Source organism: Mauremys mutica, chromosome 8 (assembly GCF_020497125.1).
Source record: "Mauremys mutica isolate MM-2020 ecotype Southern chromosome 8, ASM2049712v1, whole genome shotgun sequence".
NCBI classification, from domain to species: Eukaryota; Metazoa; Chordata; order Testudines; family Geoemydidae; genus Mauremys; species Mauremys mutica.
Window position 1 is genome coordinate 1,456,804 of NC_059079.1, and position 19,620 is coordinate 1,476,423.

Consider the following 19,620-nt stretch of genomic DNA (forward strand, 5'->3'; position numbering starts at 1 on the left):
TTACCTGTGACTCAAACAATGTTCTCTTCCAGCAATCTGTCTGCAACTAACAGGAGGCTCAAATGCCAATTTGAACTATCAGGTACATTTCCCAACTTGTTCATGTTGGAAAGCAGCTGTTTGAGTTTCCAGGCTGTTGAAGAGACAAAATAGATGGATTTTTCCTGTATGTAACACCGTCAAATCAATACATGTCACTGGCCTAACCGATCATTTCACCAGTAATTCTCTTGTCCGTCCTTAGAGAAAAGAGAAAATTGAGTGAGCTAATAGGTTGGTGGGATAAGTAGGCAATCTACATCTTGCTGACTGTTCTATATTTGAAGTTGTAAGTGGATTTTTTTTTAAAGAACCAAACTCTTTCTTGTCCCCTTTTTTACTGGTTTGCTCTTGTGACTGCAGGTATTCCATCCCTCCAGAGCATGGGAAGCGACTGGAGCGACTTGCCAAAGGTAATCATTCAGTTCTTCTCGGTCCTGATCCTACACTCTGCCTCTTACATGGGGTGGGGGGATAATTACGATAGGCTTCAGGTCTCTGCCAGACTGTAACTGCTTACCGTATTCATGTGGGTGTGTACCATAGTTCTGTATGTGGTGATACAATTGTTTTCATAACTTGTCACTTGATAATATGGGGTTATTTTTGTGTGTTTCTTTCTATAAGAGGAACACTCTAGACAAAAGTGTTTTATAAATTAAAACTAAGGCTATAAAAACTGTACTCACTCCACTGTTCATGTTCAAGTTTTTGCCCTTAATTTAGCTTGGACTATGGAATTAGACTGGTTAATCTTGCATTCTGCATGATGCACAACCATGAACATAAGAACAGCCGTACTGGGTCAGACCAAAGGTCCATTGGAAAAAATAACCCCAACTATACATACAATATGATGGGGGCTAATTTAGCTACAACGAGTCAGGAAAAAGATCTTGGAGTCATCGTGGATAGTTCTCTGAAGATGTCCACGCAGTGTGCAGAGGCGGTCAAAAAAGCAAACAGGATGTTAGGAATCATTAAAAAGGGGATAGAGAATAAGACTGAGAATATATTATTGCCCTTATATAAATCCATGGTACGCCCACATCTCGAATACTGTGTACAGATGTGGTCTCCTCACCTCAAAAAAGATAGTCTAGCACTAGAAAAGGTTCAGAAAAGGGCAACTAAAATGATTAGGGGTTTAGAGAGGGTCCCATACGAGGAAAGATTAAAGAGGCTAGGACTCTTCATCTTGGAAAAGAGAAGACTAAGGGGGGATATGATAGAGGTATATAAAATCATGAGTGATGTTGAGAAAGTGGATAAGGAAAAGTTATTTACTTATTCCCATAATACAAGAACTAGGGGTCACCAAATTAAATTAATAGGCAGCAGGTTTAAAACAAATAAAAGGAAGTTCTTCTTCACGCAGCGCACAGTCAACTTGTGGAACTCCTTACCTGAGGAGGTTGTGAAGGCTAGGACTATAACAGCGTTTAAAAGAGAACTGGATAAATTCATGGTGGCTAAGTCCATAAATGGCTATTAGCCAGGATGGGTAAGGAATGGTGTCCCTAGCCTCTGTTTGTCAGAGGATGGAGATGGATGGCAGGAGAGTGATCACTTGATCATTGCCTGTTAGATTCACTCCCTCTGGGGCACCTGGCATTGGCCACTGTCGGTAGACAGATACTGGGCTAGATGGACCTTTGGTCTGACCCGGTACGGCCGTTCTTATGTTCTTATCTAGCCCAGTATCTGTCTATTAATTTCATTTGGTGACCCCTAGTTCTTGTATTATGGGAATAAGTAAATAACTTTTCCTTATCCACTTTCTCCACATCACTCATGATTTTATATACCTCTATCATATCCCCCCTTAGTCTCCTCTTTTCCAAGCTGAAGAGTCCTAGCCTCTTTAATCTTTCCTCGTATGGGACCCTCTCCAAACCCCTAATCATTTTAGTTGCCCTTTTCTGAACTTTTTCTAGTGCCAGTATATCTTTTTTGAGGTGAGGAGACCACATCTGTACACAGTATTCGAGATGTGGGCGTACCATGGATTTATATAAGGGCAATAATATATTCTCAGTCTTATTCTCTATCCCCTTTTTAATGATTCCTAACATCTTGTTTGCTTTTTTAACCGCCTCTGCACACTGCGTGGACATCTTCAGAGCATGCCATTGCTTATGGGTTTTAATAATACAAGATTATCATTAAATCCCCATGAGCTGTCTTCATTGATTCTTACTAAAATTTCAACACCTGGACTGTTCATATTGTTTTTGTTGAACTTCTTCTTTAAAAGGCTGCATTTTGAACATAAACTACTTGGTTGCCATGTATTAAAGACTTACTGAACTTTCCAAAATAGGAAGTTACCCATCCGTTGCTGTCACTTGAATTTGCTTAAAAGGCAAGAAAAGAATATGCAGACTCTCTTTTCTCTCTTGATTAAAGGTTTCTGTTGACTTGGGGAAGGTAACTGCACCCCATCCCCTATATTGTACAGAAGGCCTCTTTCAGACCTGCAGCTATATCTGCTTAGGTCACCAATCTGATTTCTGACCATGTCTTCCTTACATAGTATCGTCCTGAATGGAATACACCTATTCTAGGCCAGAGACAACATACTTTGTGTGGGCAGTAACTTTTCTACTAGAGTACTGATTAACTAACTTACTCCTTCTCGATTGCAGCAGCAGAGCGTTCAACATCTCTCCATACCTTTCTTTAAACAGGCTTCTTTCCAGGAAGTGCCCAGAGTTGTGAAGCTTTTCTCCGTCACAAGATGACCCTCATCTCTCCATTGATATTGAAGAAATATGGCATCCCATTTGATAAGGTGACGGGAGAAGGCCTGGGATACTTTTAAGTACAGCAAATTCAGTCAAAGGTTCCCAGAATGTCTGCTGGGTGGCAGGGTGGGGATTTCTGAGGAGGGCAGATGAGAAGGGATTTATTTATTTTTTTAAGCTAATTGGCAAAAGAAAATTTTTAAAATATAAATTCTTATGCACGTGTGGCTAGGACTTCTAGAAGTATGCACACTAACCTGTATCTTCTGTGGTCTTGGGGTGTCTGACCTTGTCTGCTTATGTAGATGAATTGCCGAGGACCTGTGTTTTGCCAACAGTTTTCTGTTGTATATTCAGTACTGTGCTATCAAGACTAGTTTTGAACTGTAGTTCATTACACTGCAATAGGGGACCTGAGTAGGGCATGAATCTATTTGCTTGCCTGGCCAGGATAGCTTGAAATAAACATTTTAAGTCATTTTGTCGTCTTTGCAATTTTACCAGCTACTGCTGAGTGAGTCTCTCCAGTATGGTAAGGAAACAGTGAAAATTCTTGCATAAGAGGAGAGCAAAGGCAGCTTATATATCAAACCCAGGAGAATGAGAACTGTTTTTTGTGAACCAGTTAACAGTCTGCATGGACTTCCCTTCTTTTAGGTGACACAGGAAGCTGGAGAATTCATGATAACATTCCCTTATGGTTATCATGCTGGCTTTAATCATGGGTTTAATTGTGCTGAATCTACCAACTTTGCTACTCTTCGGTGGATTGAATATGGAAAGCAGTCTGTGTTAGTAAGTAGTCTACTGTCTGTTTTTGTTTTTGTTTTTAATTGCATATGAAAAAACCCACTTTGGTGTATTTTTGACAGCTGATTCTTTGACTGATGCTCTAGAAGAAACAATGGTTTCTATCTAATATAACTATAGGCAGCAGAGTCAAATGAGCCTCTTATCTAATGGTTTGGTGCCCCTTTAGAGTCTGGGCAGCAAATAATGGAACATCGATCTCTTCCTCTGGATATATCAGGTCGGATCATGTTAAGGGTTTAGACCATAATAGATTAAACCTATAACTGCTGTGTAAGGCTGAGGTGGTACTGGAAGGTTGCACATTATGGCATGGTCTTAGGCCTAGTCTAAACAGTTTTTGTACTATAGCTATTTCTCTTAGAGATGTGTTTTTTGTACTGAGGTAATTAAATTGGCATAACCCCTAGTGGGACATTATAAAGGTTCCTTATACTAGTATAACTTATTCTGCTTTCCTTAAGGGAATAGACTACATTGGTATAAACACCTTTATATCAATATAATTGGTTGTACTGCCCTACCTCTGCTAGGATAGTTAAAGTGATACAACTTTTGTGTGTAGACAAGCCCACAAACAGAATGTTGTTTGCCAGAGGATTCATCTAAAAAAAATCTATGAAGTGCTAGAGCCTGTTCAGTCCAAACAATCGCTCCCTCTCACCACCATGCAGACTATCCTTACTTTCCCACCCTGGACACACACTCAGTGCTTGAGATTTGCTAGCCCTGGAATTAACTCTGGACAAGAGGGGTCAACTTTTAGCCACTAAGCAGAGGACTTTTGAAGCGAAAGACCTGTCCATGGACCCAACTGCATTGTCATCCAAGCTACAAAAGTTATTTAAGCTTCATCTCTGCAATGTAAAGATCAGAGGGCCCAGAGCAGAAATTTCTGTGAATGAGGAGTTCCAGCAACCTGCAAATTGGGTTGGTGCTGTTAACTAAGTGGATAACTCCACCAATAGGCTGATACACTCTGGCCTGGTTTTTCTTCTTGGCTAGCAACCTGCTCCCTCTCCTTGTTTCTGTTCTTTCATTTTTGTTGATTTCCTTGCATGATCTTAGACAAGCCGTTTAATCTTTGTCCTCGCTGATTCCCCGGTTATAATAGGTGGACAATCCTGACAAGGGAGATTTTAGATGTGAGAGTCTCACCACTTGGAGATATTTCGCATCAGTTGAGCTACAAAAGAACAAAGTGGTATTGGGTTGGAAAATAAAATGCTTGTGTAATTGGCCTAGTGTCTTCTGTGCAACTGCAGTGCTCATGTCGGAAGGATATGGTGAAGATCTCCATGGATGTTTTTGTGAGGAAATACCAGCCAGATCGCTACAAGCTCTGGAAAGCTGGGAAAGATGTGACTGCCATTGACCACACTCTTCCCACACCAGAGGCAGCAGAGTTCTTCAAGGGGGAGCTTCTCCAGAAAGTCAAGAATGGGAAGCAGTGCAGTGAGGAAATAGAAACTGGGGAGTCGTGTAAAGAGGATGTGGACATGGACGAGAAGAAGAGGTATGTCACATAGTGGTGAATGCTTCCCTGTTCAATGACAAGCCAGTGCAACCTGTTGCGTTGGAATGCTTTACGTTCCTATGGAACAGTAGCAGCTGGGATTGGGCAGGTTCCTGTCTCAGGAAGAGGATTTGCTTTTCACTAAAGTGGTTAGGTCCAAGCTGATGTGTGTCTGTCAGGGGAGAATTGACAGGGAGCCGTACAACAGCACTAGCTTGGTCCACCATGGTTTGCCTACTTGGGTCATTGCTGTGCAAAGCCTGAAGTTGGGGAGCAGTGCTGTATGTTGGAGACCAGAGCAAAGCAGCATTCTGGTGGGATTGTGGAAACATTCTCCATGGCCAAATTCCAGCAGCGTCAATGCTGGAGCTGCCATGATAGTACACAATTCCTATTCATTGTTGCTTAAGGAATAGTTGAACAGTGATGTCTATGCTAGTGGTCTTGAATTTTACTTAAGGGGAGGTGATGTCTCTGGATGTACTCTGGCATCTGTTAATCATACATTGTGAGGCTGAGGGAACATAAGGATGAGTGGTACTACACAAGGCTATTTTGGAATAGCCAAGAGAGTGCATGGCTTGCCCAGTGCTGGTTTCTAAAAGTCCTGGCATCAGGCATATGACCCAAACCAGGTGTTTCTTGAGGTTACTGACCTGACTTTTCACTTAAGTATTCTGTGTCATCAACCACTTGTGGATTTGTTTTCTGCAGTCTGCCCAAGCATCGCATAGGAACCAAGAGGCATAGGGTCTGCCTTGAGGTGCCCCAAGAGGTGAGTCAGAGCGAAGCCTTTCCTAAGGAGGAGCTGAGCTCTGTGCAGTATGAGGTGGAAGTGGCAGAGCCTGCTGTCAGACCCACTAGTGAGCTTGTGCAGCAGGGTGAAGATGGACTCCCAGTTGCAGGTAATTGCTTCTCAAGTTCCATCTTACTGTATAGTATAAGTTTGTGTTTTAAAGGTCTGACAGATCAGAGGCACTGGTGCTGAATCCAGGTCATTCCCTCTTAAATAAGAGGCCATTTGAGTTTGACAGTGTGTCACAAAGGCCTGTTTGAACCTTGACAAGCAGTGTGTTTGGAATATTCATGTGCCTGGGGTTTCCTTCTCCAGATTCCCTCTTTAGGAGGCTTTCAATTTATTGCCCTCTGCTCCTGGGTGTGTGTGGCATTTTTGCCTCCTCCACTGGTTCATATGGAGACCACTGCTTGTTTAAATGATTTTGTTGGCACCAGACTTGTAGAAGGAGACCAACGTGAGGAGGGTGGAGGGAGGGGAAGAACAAGGGTGCAGACGACGGTCTTGTGGCTGCTTGGATGATTGAAGATGTCCTTGGAGCTTCTTATTTCCAATGAGCCTCAAAGGAAAGAGGAAGTGTTTGAGATTTTTGCAAGAAAGCTGGCCCTTCTAGCTTCAAGACTTCTCTAGTCTTTCCACTTCTTCCTTTCCCTCTGTCTAGAAACATACTGGGTGCTTCAGCAGTCCTGGCCAGAGAGCTTCTATGGCATTAGACAAGTGACTAGACAGAGAGGAAAAGGGCAAGGGTCAATCACTCAGTAAAGCACGTGCATATCTTACTGTAGGATTCTGCCTGCTAAGCAGTGTGTGAACCACCTAACAGGATGCTTCAGCCAATCAGCTGCTGTTTCCTGATTGTGCATTTCATTCCTTCTGCACAGCCAGCAGCCTCCTGTCTGGTGGTTGTCTTCTCCATCACTTCCTGGTGTCTAATTCAAGGCAGTCTCCAAGCTGCCCTGACTTCATCAACAATCTATCTTTGTTTCAGATTATGTGGATTCTTCAGAAGTCAAATTTGAAGAACTGAAAAATGTGAAACTGGAGGAGGAAGAAGAGGAGGAAGAGCAAGAGGCAGCTGCGCTGGATCTTTCCATTCCTCATTCAGTCAATTCCACCTCAGCCCTCACTGCTTCTAAGCAGAGTTCAGCTTTCAGCCTTCAGTCCAGCTCTCCAGCATATTCTACTTCTTCAGACTCTGAGTCAGCTGAACTATTGCCCAGACGAACTCTTGGCCAAGCCAGGGTTCTTACTGTCCATAGCTATGCTAAAGGAGATGCCAATGGCGCTGACAGTGAACATGCTTCAGGGAAGAAAACCAGCACTACAGCCAGTGTGAATGAACAGGAGCTTGCAGAGGTATGAATGGCAGCTGTTAATCAGAAAAGTTCAGAACTGCATTATGCTAGGGGGAATTTGGTGGGTTTGTTAAATTGTGTCTGTCTGTTGCACTCACGCTTTTGATTCTACTGGTGTCAGTACAGCAGATCTCCTTGCTTGGTAATTTCTGTCATTTAATCTTTACAATGGGACCTGACTGTAATTTAATTTAAATTATCAACCAGACCATCAATGTTTCGGTATTGTCACATCACAAATTGGATTAAGAGAAACCTTTTTTTCTTTGGATGTATAATACTACAAGGGACACAAGTCAAAAAGTCACACATTTCGAAAACCAAATTTCTTTATCACCTCAAATCTCTAAAGTGAACATTTCCAAAAAAATTTCAGGTTGATAAATGGGGTCCTGGGACCAACAACATATAAGACATTAGTTAAACCCTTGTTTTATTCATGTCACGTTATTGCTGTCTTATATCCAGTATAAATAGCCATCATTAAAACTTGTTACATTTTTACTAAACTCACAGGAAAAAAAAACGAGAGAGAGGGAGAAGAAAATATATATATTAAAAAAAACGATTGGGTCTAAATTAGCTGTTACCACTCAAGAAAGAGATCTTGGCGTCATTGTGGATAGTTCTCTGAAAACATCCACTCAGTGTGCAGCGGCAGTCAAAAAAGCAAACAGAATGTTGGGAGTCATTAAGAAAGAGAGAGATAAGACAACAAATAGCATATTGCCTCTCTCTAAATCCATGTTACACCCATTTCTTAAATACTGCTTGCAGATGTGGTCGCCCCATCTCAAAAAAGATATATTGGAATCGGAAACAGTTCAGAAAAGGGTGACATAAATGATTAGGGGTATAAAACAGCTTCCATATGAAGAGAGATTAATAAGACTGGGACTTTTCAGCTTGTAAAAGAAACTAAGGGGGGAATATAATTGAGGTATCTAAAATCATGACAGGTGTAGAGAAAGGAAATAAGGAAGTGTTGTTTACTCCTTCTCATAACACAAGAACTAGGGTTCACCAAATGAAATTAATAGGCAGCAGATTTAAAACAAACAAAAGGAAGTATTTCTTCACATAACACACAGTCTGTGAAACTCTTTGCCAGAGGATGTTGTGAAGGCCAAGGTTCTAACAGGGTTCAAAAAAGAACTAGATAAATTCTTGGAGGATAGGTCCATCAGTGGCTGTTAGCCAGGATGGGCAGAGATGGTGTCCTTAGCATCTGTTTTGCCAGAAGCTGGGACTGGGCAACAGGGGATGGATCATGTGATGAGTCCCTGTTCTGTTCATTCCCTCTGGGGCACCTGGCATTGGCCGGTGTCGGAAGACAGGAGACTGGGCTAGATGGACCTTTGATCTGACCCTGTATGGCCGTTCTTATGTTCTATAAAAAATTGAAATTAAAATGAAAGCAATACAGCTTCTCTTGTTCCACTTCCCTTTTGTTGGATAGTCTTTTATAGTAAGAAACCCTTTCTTTAGTCTTTCTAAATGGTTTTACTGGTTGTATTTTAGGGGGGAGATTTTTAGTTCAGGTAGCTTTGAGTTGGTGGTGCTGAAACCGGCTCAATTATCCTTTAAAACAAAATATCACAGATTGATCAAGACATGCTCACTTGATCAGTCTATGTAAACCCCAAAAACATAAAATTCAGTACACACTTGGTGTCTTTAAAAGGCCAGATTTACAAAACTAAAAAGTTATTGACCAAATCGGGAACATGCATCCAACGAAGTGGGTATTCACCCACGAAAGCTCATGCGCCAATACGTCTGTTAGTCTATAGGGTGCCACAGGACTCTTTGCTGCTTGTATAAATGGTATTGGTCCATTACTAGATGGAAGTTGTAGAATTGTCAATAGTGAAGAAGTGTTCATTTAAATATTTCTGTTCTGTATTTGGGATGGAGCGGGGGATTCAGATGTGTGCGTACATCACAATGAAATACTTCTCATTCCAGTAGTAATTCAGGAGGATGTTAAACAGCAGCTACTAAAGGTAGACCTCTTTAAATCAGCAGGTCCAGATAACTTGCTTCTGAGTTTATTAAAAGAGCTGGCCAAGGAGCTCTTTGGACCATTAATGTTGATTGTTCAGTAACCCTTGGAATACTTGAGAAGTTCCGGAGGACTGAAGGAAAACTAGGTAAATGGGATGACCGTAATAATTATAGGCCTATCAGTCTGACATTGATCCTGGTCAGAAGAATGCAACTGCTGATACAGGACTTGAATAATAAAGAATTAAAGGAGAGTAATTAATGCCAGTTAACTGGGGTTTATGGAAAATAGATTGTCAAACTTTTTTTTTTTTTTGAGGAGCGTATGTTTGGTTGATAAACATAATAGTGTGGATGTAATTAATATACATAGGCTTCTGTAAGGCATTTGATTTGGTACCACATGACAGTTTGAATAAAACTAGAACAGTACAAAGTCAACATGAGACAAATTAAATAGATTGAGAATTTGTTAACTGATAGGTCTCAAAATGTAATTGTAAATGAGGAATCATTAAGCAGGTGTGTTTCTAGTCGGGTTCTGCAGGGATCAGTTCTTGGCCCTATGCTATTTAATACTTTTATCAGTGGTCTGGAAGAAAATAAGCATTCATATGCAAAACTTTATTTGTAATGACCCAAAGATTTGGGAGAGTGATAAATAATAGGACAGGGCACTGATACAGAGCTATCTGGATTTCTCTTCAGCTGGGTGCAGGCAACCAATACATGATTCAGTACAGCCAATATAAGGTATACTTACAAGATGGCGGACTCTATTCTGGGAAGCAGGGACTCTGAAAAGAACTTGGGTCATGGTGGATAGTTGGTTGGACGTATGTTCCCTATATGATGCTGTGGCCTGAAGGGCTAATTTAACCCTTGGATGTATAAAGTGGAATCTTGAATAGGAAGTTATATTACAGAGGTTCTGAAATGGGGGGTCGGGACCCCTCAGGGGGTCGCAAGGCTATTACATGAGGGGGGGGTCATGAACTGTCAGCCTCCAACCCAAACCCTGCTTTGCCTGCAGCATTTATAATGGTGTTAAATATATAAAAAAGTGTTTTTAATGTATAAGGGGGGGTTGCACTCAGGCTTGCTATGTGAAAGGGGTCACCAGTACATAAGTCTGAGAACCCCTGTTATATTACATCTGTGTTTGGCCCTGGTGTGACTACTACTGGAATACTGTGTCCAGTTCTGGTGACCACAATTCAAGGATGATGATAAATCAGAGAGGGTTCACAGAAGAGCCATGAGAATGATTAAAGGATTGGAAATATGCTTTATAATGAGAGAATCCAGGAGCTCGGTCTCTTCAATTTAATCAAGAGAAGGTTAAGGTGTGATTTGATTAGTATATAAGTACCTACTTGGGGAACAGAACTTTGATGATAGAGGGCTCTTCAGCCTCACAGAGAAAAGTTACAAGAAGATCCAATGACTGGAAGTTGAAGCTAGCCAAATTCAGACAGAAATAAGGCTCACATTTTTAACAGTTGGGGTAATTAACAATTGGAACCATTTTTGAAGGGTTGTGGTGGATCCTCCATTACTGGACATCTTTAAATCAAGATTTGATGTTTTTCTAAAACAGATTCTATAGTTCAAACAGGAATTAATTCAGGAAAGTCCTACTGTGTGTTATACAGGAGGTCAAACTGGATGATTACAGTGGATCTTCTGGCTTTATAATCCATGAATCTTTGGAAAGGAGAGAGAAATCTTCTGTTTGCATCCTAGCCACAGAGAAATTACAGACTTAGCATGTGGGCTTATCAACCACACAGAGATCTGGCAAACTTTCACCTGTGCCAGGTTGTTTAAGGCATTGCTTTTAGCTCCTTTTCTGATCCCAGGCTCACAGTAATGTTGCAAAAATTGGAGTGATCTGAGCAAACTAAGCCAATTTCTTGCCAGGAGGGGGAAAAAGGTGCAATAAGGGGGGAAGAAGAATGATGGAAGAAGGTGGATGACAATAGGAACCTTGGGTTTATACTTGAGATGTTCTTGATTTTAGCTAAAGCCAGAAGTGGTGTAGTGAGATCATCTGGTTACTTCTCTCTGGTTTGATTTAATCAGGACATCTTTTAGGATCAATATGGCAATAGTCAACAATGTTGCATTGGATCGTGGGCTCCCAGGAGACAGTGCTGGGCAGCACCAATTCTAATAGCAAAGCTCATTCCTTCCAGTCCAGGCATCCTGCTGACTTTTTCAGTGTCATGTGCTTATCCCCCCCAGATAAGTGATATCCAGAAGATCGTGGCAGTCTCAGCCTTTAACTCGTCAAAACACACTTAGGTGACTTCAACTGTAAATGTGTTCTCCCATTTCTAGAATCTTTCAGCATGTCTTCATATCAACCCAGGATTTTACCGGGAACGTTGAAGACCCCTTATCACTGTTTTTAACTTAAACAATTCAGTTTGCTAGTGTCTCTTCAGCTTTAGCTTGCCTTATGTAAACAAACTTGTATAATGGGCTGAATTAGGACTTGTGTAACACAACAGATCTAACTTACTTTTCACCATTAATTGGTGACTGGTTAACTATGTGCATTTCACTCTGCTTGAACAATGAAAACTGTCTGGCTGTCCTATAGCAGTACAGTGCTAAAATACTTGGGTTTCAAATACTTTTGCAAGCATAAATCCAAAGTTTAATATACATTATGGAAATATTTCTTTGTTTTCGTGTCTTGTAAAAATGCCCTCTTTTTTTAAACTTGTTTTGGGCCAAAATGGATCTGACTGGCTGTAACATGATGATCGCTGAGTTGCTGCTTTGCCTTGTCCAGGTGGCGAAGGAGTACATGAGATCAATGAAAGAGAGTAAAAAGTCAAAGGGTCGTCGCCAGCCCTTGAGCAAACTTCCTCGTCATCATCCTCTTGTGGTTAAAGACTGCATCAGTGATGATGGTAAGTTCTACATACTTTAGTCGGGTAGGATTCAGCTATCTGGGGAAACCTTGGATGGGAAGGTAGAAAGGGGGCTCAAGATATGAGGACAATATGGTACGTTCCATGAGATAACTGAAGAGATATGGGAGGCATCTAGGCATGTGTCTTTTCTCTCCAGCCTAGGAGAGGTTCTTAGTTCTGCTTGGAACTCCTGCTTCATTCTCAAGTGCATGACCTCAGCAGTGGAATTGTTTCACTTTCCCACTACTACAGATTCTTTGGAATCTGAATATTTTTTTCCAGTCACAGAAAGTCACAACTGTGCATACCAGTCAAACTCTAAACATATCTGAACTTCATTTCTGTATTCCACAGATGCTTCCTTAGAGCTTTCCAATAATACACTAAATATCCATATTTTTAAAATATGGATATTGTTGACTGACCATTTAGCCTGTATATGCTTTGGATCTGATTAAATTGTAGGCTCCAAGGAGCCGTGTGAAGGGGTTCACCTCACTACAGGTGCTCTTCCTTGTGATTGGGTCTGGGAACTAGCTTTCACTTCATCGGTTGCTTGCACTGTGAGCTCCCTGTCTCTGAGCATGCTCAGTGTGCTCCCTCTTTGTGACTTGGTCCTCCAGCTAAGTCAGTAGATAGTCCGCCCGCTAGACAGACTGTCCAGAGGCTGCTGCAGACAGGCTTCCTTTCCAAGTCTGCAGGTCCTGTGCCACTTTCAAGTGGCTGGTAGGGGAGCCCAGGCCCTCCCTCTACACTGGGTTCCAGCCCAGGGACCCTATAACCAGCAGCCCAGGTCTGTGCAGTCCCACTCCTTGCTGCTGTTTCCCTGGGATTCTTCCTACCCCACCTCTATTTTCTTGCCAATCTCTGGTTTGCCACTAGAGATTCCTCTGCTCTCTGTGGCTACTTCTCCATTCTCTGCCTCTTGTTAGACTCCCCACCCGAGGGCAGGAACCCAGGTTTACTATCCCCCTGGATCTCCTTTTCGGCCCTAGCTAACTCCTTTTCCCTTCAGGGAGTGACTGCAGACCTCTTCCCTGCAGTCCCTTCCTGCTCTCACTTCCTGGCTTATAATCCTGCCCCCATTCCTTCCCCATATGAGTTTCATTTGCCATTCCAACCAGTCCTTGGTTACCTTCCAGATGCAGCATATAAGGTTAATTGGCCCCTTCTAGCCCCTGCTCAGAGCTTGTGTGGGCTGGTCACCACATTGTAAGCAGGAACAGGATCATGCATGCCTATACTTCGCATTTGTATGACTCTTTCTGGTGTACTCAGCTCATGTTTCTGCTAAATTCCTCATGTTTTCAGAAGGAAATAAACAATTTCTCACCATTCCTGGCATGGGCATACTTCTCACTGTCAGAAATTGGAGCCCCTCTCCTTACCATTCTTCATCTTGGTGGTTATCATAAGCTCTCCTTGCAACACAGTGGCAGCAGCAGGACATATCGCTAACCGTAATGAAACCGTTTCTTGTTGCAGAGATGTCAGAGCAACTGACTCCTGAAGAAGAGGCTGAGGAGACAGAGGCTTGGGCCAAACCACTTAGCCAGCTGTGGCAGAATCGCCCTCAGAATTTTGAGGCAGAAAAAGAATATAATCAGACCATGGCTCAGCAGCCCCCTCACTGTGCTGTATGCATGCTCTTCCAGACGTACCAGGTAAGCACCCTGGACTTCTCCCAGAGCTGTTCTTTGTATGGCAGAAGCTGAGGGAGAAGCAGCTGCCACATTCCTCAGGATTTTGTAAACTAGTAAGTTGTGAATTTATTTTAGAATAATGTTGTTTCAGTCTGTTGCTAAATAAGACTGCGGGCCTGTGTGATCCAGTAAATAGTATTGCTGTCCCCTTTACCTCAGGTTGCATCAAACTTCCTTGGTTGTTTCACAGCTGCCTATATTTTGAAACTTCCCTCTTTAGCTCTGGCTGAGCTCAAACTTGTTAAATTCCTATCAAAGTTATGTGCATAGCACCTCGCTTTCAGATTAATTCTTTCTTGAAAACTAAATTTTAGAGATTCACCTTAATCCTGCTTTCTGATGGCAGGGATGGGGAAAGAACATTCCCATATTTTAAAATAAAGAGAGAGAACTGGATAGAACCTGATGACTGTCTAAGTACATGCAAAAGTAGAAGCTCTCTTCTCTCAGGCATTTAGGGTGAAGGAGAACTGATGGGCTAAATCTATAATGGTTTTTGGGACCATCATGATTGTGTTGGATCTAGAAACTAATATGTTCGCTTCTGTATTGGAAAGGAAAATGGGCAGGTTTTTATTGAGGTTATGCATCCTAGGATGATCACTGTTTTGTGACAAGCATATAGAGTACTGCATTCAGAGGGCTAAAATGTAAAGGAAAGAATGAACAGTCTCTAAGGGTATGGCTACACTTGCAGGTGTGCAGCGCTGGGAGTTACAGCTGTCTTCGTACAGCTGTGTAGGGAAAGTGCTGGTGTGTGGCCACACTCACAGCTACCAGCGCTGCAGTGTGGCCACATTTGCAGCGCTGTTGGGAGTGATGCATTATGGGCAGCTATCCCAGCGTTCAAGTGGCAGCAACATGCTTTTCAAAAGGGGGGTGGAGTGGAGTGGAGTGTGACAGGGAGCGGGGGAGAGAGAGAGTGGATTTTTGGAGCCGACACTGTGTATCAGCTCCCTGCCTTGCAAAATCTGAAAATTTCCCCGACCCCTCATTTACTCTTAACTGCAAACAGCCTGCAGACCAGATAAGCTGCTGCTCCAACGGACTCCCTTTCTCCCCCCTGCCCCCGCTGTTTTTCTCCTCAAGCAAACACTCATCCCCCTGCCTGCCTCATTCACAGCAAGGTAGTGGGTTATCTCAAATGATTGTTCACAGTCAGTTACAGATTGATCACAGCAAACAGGAGCTGTGTTTGTTTTTTAGATAAGCAGCTCCAGGAGCCCCGAGTTCACAACAAAACAAAGAGAGGCATCATAACAAAACAAAGAGTAATTTAGTTAAAAGCATTCTGGGATATCTCCTAATACCCTGGAGGCCAATAACAGCGCTGGTGTGTGGCCACACTTTACGAGCAGCGCTGCAGCATCAGCGCTGCAATCGTTATACCCCAAGCAGACCCAGGTGTACAGCCAGCACTCCAGCCAAGGAGTTGCAGTGCTGGATGTGCCCTGCAGGTGTGGACAGTTACTAATTGCAGTGCTGGAAAGCCTCCACCAGCGCTGCAACTCTCAAGTGTAGCCATACCCTAAGTTCTGCCTCGAAGAAGTTGGTTGCCCCAGGTCAGGTACAAGGAGACTGTTTGTTTGTCTTTGGCTCTTGCACGCGTTTTGATACTGTAGACAACAAAATGCCTGGGGATTTTGTTAACTCCTGCAACACATACAATCACCCATTTGTGCAGATAACTCCAGTTATTGTGGTCTCGTCTTGATTTGTAAATGGCATAAGCAGATACTTGGGCAAAAATAATTGGGCAGAGGAGCAGCTAGAGGTGTCTTTTCACACTAGGCAGCAAAGTTTTTTCCAGAGGGCTGAGCCTGAGTTATCAATGCTTGACTTCAGTTATCTAGTCCTCCAGAAATTGGAGTCGCAGTCCATTAGAAATGCCTTAAATTTTAATGTGTAATGTTGCAGCCTGAAGAAGAAGTTGGTCCAATAAAAGAGAGTACCTCACCCATCTTGTCCCTTTAAATTTTAATTGGTGTCTAATTTGACACTGAGTTTGTAAAAGTCTCTTGATTTTTTTCACTGGAGAGATGCATTTCCAGGATCTGTCTGCCCAACAACAAGTTTCCGTTTGAGACAGTAGTCGTGTTCACAGCTAGGCCAGGTGGATTGTAGAATAGACACTGCACATCTAGCTAGCATGAGTATAAATAGCCGTGTAAATGGTGAGACACTGCTTCGGTGAATAGAATAGACACACCAGAACCTTAAGGTATATATCCTGTGCAGCTCTGTATATGCCCAAGCAGTGCCTCCCATGTCTACGCTGCTCTTTTTAGCAGTGTGGTATCTCGCTGCCAGAACCTTTCCCAGCCACCATGAAAAGCTCCAAAAGTGTGAAAGGCTTGGGTAGGGGGAGGTAGAAGGGAAGGGTTCCAGCAGACTTTCCCTGCTTCCTCCCCTGCCAGAGCCTTTCACTGCTGTGTAGCTACACGCTGCTGTGTGGACACAGCCTACTTTTCACTCTAGCATATCACTGCGTGTACCCTACACGCTGTTGCAAGTGTAGACAAGGTCCTAGAGTATGAAACAGCTATGGGGATGTTTAAAAAAGTTTGTATATTCTTTAGAATCTTAGGCTATGTCGACATTACACAGCTTTTAGCAATGTGGCTGTGTATCCGCTGTTTGTCAGCTCTTCTGCCGACAAAAGACTTCTGCTCACCAACAAGCAGCATTTGCGTTGTCAGCAGTAGAACGCTTCTGCCGACAACATGCTGTTCACACTGGCACTTGTTGCAGCAAAACTTGTGTCTTTCGGGGGTGCGGGGGAGGTAACCTCTGAAAGAGAAGTTTGTCATTCAATTGCCAGTGTAGACATAGCCTTGGAGATCAGAGGATATAACTAAATGAACAGTACTACATATAGTAGCACTGCAGTCTTCTGTGACTCTGCATCTGTAAAAGGTCTAGGCATTGTAAAGCTGTGCCACAGAGACCCTTCCGGGGACAGGGAGAAGCCTTGTGATTCCAGGGGGCACATACAGACAAATATATCTCTTGCTGCTTGTCACAGAACGATGTGTTTCAAACATCTTCAGGCTTACTCTAGATAGAATGGAAATACCTCTGGATTTGAAGCTGCTCTGGCTGAGAATTCTGTGGGGCACTGAGAGAGTATGGAACACTAGTGGAGGGTTTAGTGAGTTTTGTTTCTTCACACAAATGTGGCTAGGTTTTTTTCAGAAACATGAAATCCGAGCTGAGACCAATTTTTAAAAAAAGGCTCCAGGGCGATCTCATTAATTACAGGCCGGTAAGCCTAACTTCAGTACCAGGCAAATAGGTTGAAACTCTAGTAAAGAACAGAATGATCAGATGCATGGATGAACACAATTTGGTGGGGGAAGAGTCAACATGGTTTTTGTAAAGGGAAACCATGCCTCACCAATCTATTAGAATTCTTTAAGGGGGACAATAAATGTCTGAACAAGAGTGATCCGGTGGATATAGTGTACTTAGACTTAAAGAAAACCTTTGACAAGGTCAGTAACCCAAGGCTCTCGAGCAAAGTAAGCAGTCATGGAATAAGAGGGAAGGCCCTCTCATGGATCGGTAACTGGTTAAAAGATAGGAAACAAAGGGTAGGAATAAATGGTGAGTTTTCAGAATGGAGAGAGGGAAATAGTGGTGTTCCCCAAGGGTCTGTTCTGGGGCCAGTCTTATTCAACATATTCCTAAATGACCTGGAAAAAGGAGTCAAGAGTGAGGTGGCAAAATTTGCAGATGATACAAAACTACTCAAGATAGTTAAGTCCCAGGCAGACTGCGAAGAGCTACAAAGGGATCTCATAAAACTGGGTGACTGGCAACAAAATGGCAGATGAAGTTCAGTATTGATAAATGCAAAGTAATGCACATTGGAAAACATAATCCCAAGTATGCATACAAAATGGTGGTGTCTAAAAATCAAGAAAGATCTTGGAGTCATTGTGGATAGTTCTCTGAACACATCTGCTCAATGTGCAGCGGCAGTCAAAAAAGTTAACAGAATGAGAGTGAGTCCAGCAGAGGGCAATGAAAATGATCAGGGGGCTGAGACATGCCTTACAAGGAGAGGCTGAGGGAACTGGGGTTATTTAGTCTGCAGAAGAAAGCTGCTTTCAAATCCCCCCTCACTCTTCTCAACTACCCGAAGGAGGGTTCCAAAGAGGATGGAGCTCAGCTGTTCTCAGTGGTGGCAGATGATGGAACAAGGAGCAGTGGTCTCAAGTTGCAGTGGGGGAGATTTAGGTTGGATATTAGGAAACACTATTTCACGAGGAGGGTGGTGAAGTACTGGAGTGAGTTACCTAGGGAAATGGTGAAATTTCCATCCTGAGAGGTTTTTAAAGCCTGGCTTGACAGAGCCCTGGCTGGGAGGATTTAGTTGGTGTTGGTCCTGCTTTGAGCAGGGGATTGGACTAGATGACCTCCTTAGGTCGTTTCCAACCCTAATATTCTATGATTCTATATTAGGAACTATTAGGGAAAGGGTAGATAAGAAGACAGGAAAAAAATCATAATGCCACTATATAAATCCACGGTACGCTCACATCTTGAATACAACAGGCAACAGGTTTAAAACAAATAAGGAAGTACTTCTTCACACAAGGTACAGACGACCTGTGGAACTCTTTGCCAGGGATGTTGTGAAGGCCAAGACACTAGCCAGGATGGTCATGGATCCAACACCATGTTCTGAGTGTCCCTAGCCTCTGTTTTCCAGAAGGTGGGATTGGACAACAGGGGATGGATCACTGGATGATTTCCTGATCTGTTCATTCCCTTTGGGGCACCAGACACTGGCCACTGTCGGTAGACAGGATACTGGGCTAGATGGACCTTTGGTCTGACCCAGTGTGACCGTTCTTATGGCTTGTGCTTCTCTTTAAAGATGGGATCATGTTCTGAATTACGCTGGAAGTAAAGCTTGCTGTTGTGTAGCAGTTGTCCTTGTCTGATGAAGCTGGTGGTAAGAATAACAATGTGAGAGGGAAATCTGAGGTTTTCAATATTCCCGGTAAAATATACCTATATTCTCCACCTCACTTTCATAGGCAGAATGTGGAGGCCATGGTCAGAGCCCTGGAGTTGCTCCAGGTACTGCCACCAGGAAGGTACGAACCAAACCTCTGATTCCTGAGATGTGCTTCACTGCAACTGGGTGCAGCACTGACCTCAATCTCTCAACCCCTTACCTGGAGGAAGATGGAACCAGTGTCCTGATCACCTGCAAAAACTGCAGTGTCTGTGTTCATGCTAGTGAGTACAGCCAAACCCCACACCTAGGCACTAACTTGCCCTGCAGTCTGATCTTGTACATTGTAACAATTCCACCTAAAAACAGAGGTCATTTCTCAAGTGGATCATGGAGACCTGCAACACAGGGCCTTGTGAATGGTGGGGCGAGGGTGGTATACAGGCAAACTTGAGGTGTGGGAAACCCTCACGCGGGGATTATGACATGAAGCCCAAGGGCTGTAATTTTCACATTCCCTCTTTGACCTCCAAGGTGAGATCTGTAAAATTAGTCCAGTGCTGTTTTCCCTAAGCAGCTTGTTTCCATTATAGGTTGTTATGGTGTGTCCCCTGACAAGGCCACTGAAGACTGGATGTGCTCCAGGTGTACAGACAATGCTTTAGAAGAGGTAAGAAAATTGCTTGTACAAGCCTCACGTGACTTTCTCTTTAAGGATTCGGGAGGATCCTATTAGTCAGGTATCCAAGCT

General features: G+C 43.0%; 1 protein-coding gene across 4 annotated transcripts in view; it reads left to right on the forward strand.

The window, feature by feature from the left end:
• Positions 1-19,620, forward strand: part of KDM4A (lysine demethylase 4A) — a 42,558-nt gene that overhangs the window by 10,469 nt on the left and 12,469 nt on the right. For all 4 annotated transcript variants that reach the window (XM_045027253.1, XM_045027255.1, XM_045027254.1 and 1 more), the window contains exons 6-15: positions 403-452; positions 2,730-2,833; positions 3,444-3,581; positions 4,862-5,112; positions 5,827-6,017; positions 6,897-7,264; positions 12,074-12,194; positions 13,683-13,861; positions 18,949-19,153; positions 19,463-19,539. In XM_045027253.1, the coding sequence (XP_044883188.1) occupies positions 403-452; positions 2,730-2,833; positions 3,444-3,581; positions 4,862-5,112; positions 5,827-6,017; positions 6,897-7,264; positions 12,074-12,194; positions 13,683-13,861; positions 18,949-19,153; positions 19,463-19,539 (1,684 nt within the window). The remainder of the gene's footprint in view (positions 1-402; positions 453-2,729; positions 2,834-3,443; positions 3,582-4,861; positions 5,113-5,826; positions 6,018-6,896; positions 7,265-12,073; positions 12,195-13,682; positions 13,862-18,948; positions 19,154-19,462; positions 19,540-19,620) is intronic.